The 2,822-nt window shown below is 40.7% G+C and overlaps 1 protein-coding gene across 1 annotated transcript; it reads left to right on the forward strand.

Annotated features, from left to right (window-relative positions):
* Positions 1-350: 350 nt before the first annotated feature.
* On the forward strand, positions 351-2,048 carry LOC115629198 (RNA polymerase I-specific transcription initiation factor RRN3-like). The gene has a single exon (XM_030525598.1). The coding sequence runs from the start codon at positions 351-353 to the stop codon at positions 2,046-2,048; it is 1,698 nt and encodes a 565-aa protein (XP_030381458.1).
* Positions 2,049-2,822: the final 774 nt, after the last annotated feature.

Genomic DNA, 2,822 nt, shown 5'->3' on the forward strand with positions numbered 1-2,822 from the left:
TTTTTAAAACGGTTTTTTAAGTATTCATCAAAAGTCAATTTTATGAGAACTCTATTGGTTAACAACATTAAGTAAAATATAATGACAGAGTCTCTGTTGATATAAAAACATTTCATATTTCAATCATCTCTGTTGATTTTCCGCCTAATATTAACTTTCTTTTATGGAAAGTTAATATTTTTATAACGTCGATGCATAGAAATTCGAAAACAATCGCTTACGTAAAAATCGATACATCGATGTATCGCTGCATATTTACATCACTTATTAACAGAGCAATTAGTTAGAAATTGCGCCAATTCGGGAAGTACAAGCTGTCCAGCTTTCCTTTAATTTGTATCCGTTGAATTATGTCTGTTTCCACGGCAAAGTCGGACATTACGTCCATACTGAAACCCGCTACCCGAGCAGCTTGGAAGAGTGCCAGGACAGCGGCCCTAAAGACCGTGCGCTTCTCCATGCCAAGAGAAATAGGCCTGATCGCATCGGTTAATGCGGCCCTAAATAGCAACGATTTCAAAGCAGTTCAAGCATTTGCATTTTTTCTTCGTGAATCACCGTTAAGCGATGACGAAGCTGTGAGAATTTTGAAAGATGCACGAAAAATTGTCCATGATCTCTCATCAGAGTTCGCCGACGTTGTAGAGGCTCTGCTGTCGTTGTCCTGGAAGCAGCGGTCCAAAAAAGCAGTGCGGGCGTATACTGAATTTAGCATAGATGTGTTGCTTGCGCACAGTTCTCATATACACGTGGGTGTGCCAAACCTGATCGGCAACTGGATTCCGAGCAGTCTGGATGGTTGTGATTGGATCCAGGGTTCCCCGTCGGAAGGTGTACGCAAGGAGCTGGAAATTGTGCACGCTCTACTCAATCGCATACTGACTGCAGTGCCTATAGCAATGGACGTAGTCTATGATGCAACAGCTGCAAACTTTCCATACTTTAAGAGACCTACACATGTTACGGCTGGTTTTCTGCACAATCTGCTCTGGCTCATAGAATATAAGCCCATTTTTGCGGAGTTGCTCTTGCACCTGGCACTGCAGAAGCTGTTAATATTAGACGTGCATGCGCCACCGGCCGAAATTGATCTCGATGAGGAAGCTGATCCTCACATAGCAACAGCAAGGTCAAAACGGTCTCGATGGGTGAAGCACCCCATCGGCCGAACATTGGACATATGTCTAATGAAACTGTACAAGTTCTTGGAAAGTAAATGCCGCCCCGCACCCGACTCCACAGACGAAGATCGCTGTTCTCAAAATCGTTTTTTCAAGATCCTGTTGAACATTTTCGAGAATGTGCTGCTTCCCAGCCACGACACTCATCACGTCCAATTCGTAATTTTTTACGTCTGCAGCTTTAAGAAACTGTTTGCGCAATCGTTCCTCTGCATGCTGTTGCAGAAGATGCAGAACCCTAAAACGTCAGCTGTTATACGACATGCGGCCATCTGCTACATGGCCAGTTTCCTGGCGCGTGCCAAATTCTTGCCATTAAACACCATTACTTCATATCTAAAGAAACTTTGCAGATGGGCACATACCTATATAGACGACAGTGATGAAGAGTGTACCTCCAATACCAATATAGTCTTCTTTTCGGTTTGCCACGCGGTTTTTTATCTGATAGCGTTTCGAGCTCAAGATCTTACTGCTAGTTCTAAAAACTTGCGCTTTCTGCAGTCCTTGCAGCTCTCCCGGCTAGTACTGTGCCGTTTTAATCCGCTACGCTACTGTCTACCACCAGTTGCCACCGCTTTTGCTGCTGTGACGCGTGCTCACCAATTGGCGCACTGCTACACTGTTTTGGAGCAGAATACAAGCCACAAGTTGGCCATCGTTTATCGCCATGACGAGGCTCTGCCAGAGAAAACCCTCGATACATTCTTTCCATTTGATCCATACTCACTGAAATTATCGAACAAATTCATCAAGCCAAACTACTTGGTGTACAAGGTGTACGAGCTGAAGGACCCGATCGAATCGGCAGTATCCCAGTCCTCAAAAAAGAGTTCGACAGGGACCTCTCTAGGTTTTAATACCTAACATAAATTAGCAGATTCAACATGCGGAACATTAAGCTTACGATTATGTGTTAATGTATTATAACCCAGTTAATAACTTGAATTGATCATTGCAATGTACATTAAATGGAGTATCTAATTTAATTTCTCGGCATCCGTATGAAAAGAAACTTAGTTTTAAAACGACCTGCTGTTTTGTAAAAGATTGAAACATGAACTATGTGATATTAATTTACTTTTGTTTGAATGTTAATGTATTATAACCCAGTTAATAACTTGAATTGGTCATTGCAATGTACATTTAATGGAGTATCTAATTTAATTTCTTGGCATCCGTATGAAAAGAAACGTAGTTTTAAAACGACCTGCTGTTTTGCGAAAGATTGTGACTTATGAAATACATATATGATATTAATTTACTTTTGTTTGAATGTTAATGTATTATAACCCAGTTAATAACTTGAATTGATCATTGCAATGTACATTTAATGGAGTATCTAATTTAATTTCTTGGCATCCGTATGAAAAGAAACGTAGTTTTAAAACGACCTGTTGTTTTGCGAAAGATTGTGACTCATGAAATATATGATATTAATTCACTTTTGTTTGTTATGGAACTTTGTAAAGTTATAAGGGAGAGTTTTACAGCTATGAAGGCCGAAGGTGGCATACTCTGTAGCCCCCAAAAAATACTAGTGCAGCTGTGGGAATCCTAAAGGCGTCTTTTTTATACTCTGTACATGAAATGTACAAGAGTTTATTAAGTTTGCGCAAGCTGAACAATGTAGCAGGCCGA

The sequence above is a fragment of the Scaptodrosophila lebanonensis genome, unplaced genomic scaffold (assembly GCF_003285725.1).
Source record: "Scaptodrosophila lebanonensis strain 11010-0011.00,11010-0021.00 unplaced genomic scaffold, SlebRS2 tig00000136-arrow-arrow-pilon, whole genome shotgun sequence".
Classification (NCBI taxonomy): domain Eukaryota; kingdom Metazoa; phylum Arthropoda; class Insecta; order Diptera; family Drosophilidae; genus Scaptodrosophila; species Scaptodrosophila lebanonensis.

Coding starts and splice junctions, on each gene's coding strand:
- LOC115629198 (XM_030525598.1), top strand. CDS start 351: ATGTCTGTTTCCACGGCAAAGTCGGACATTACGTCCATACTGAAACCC.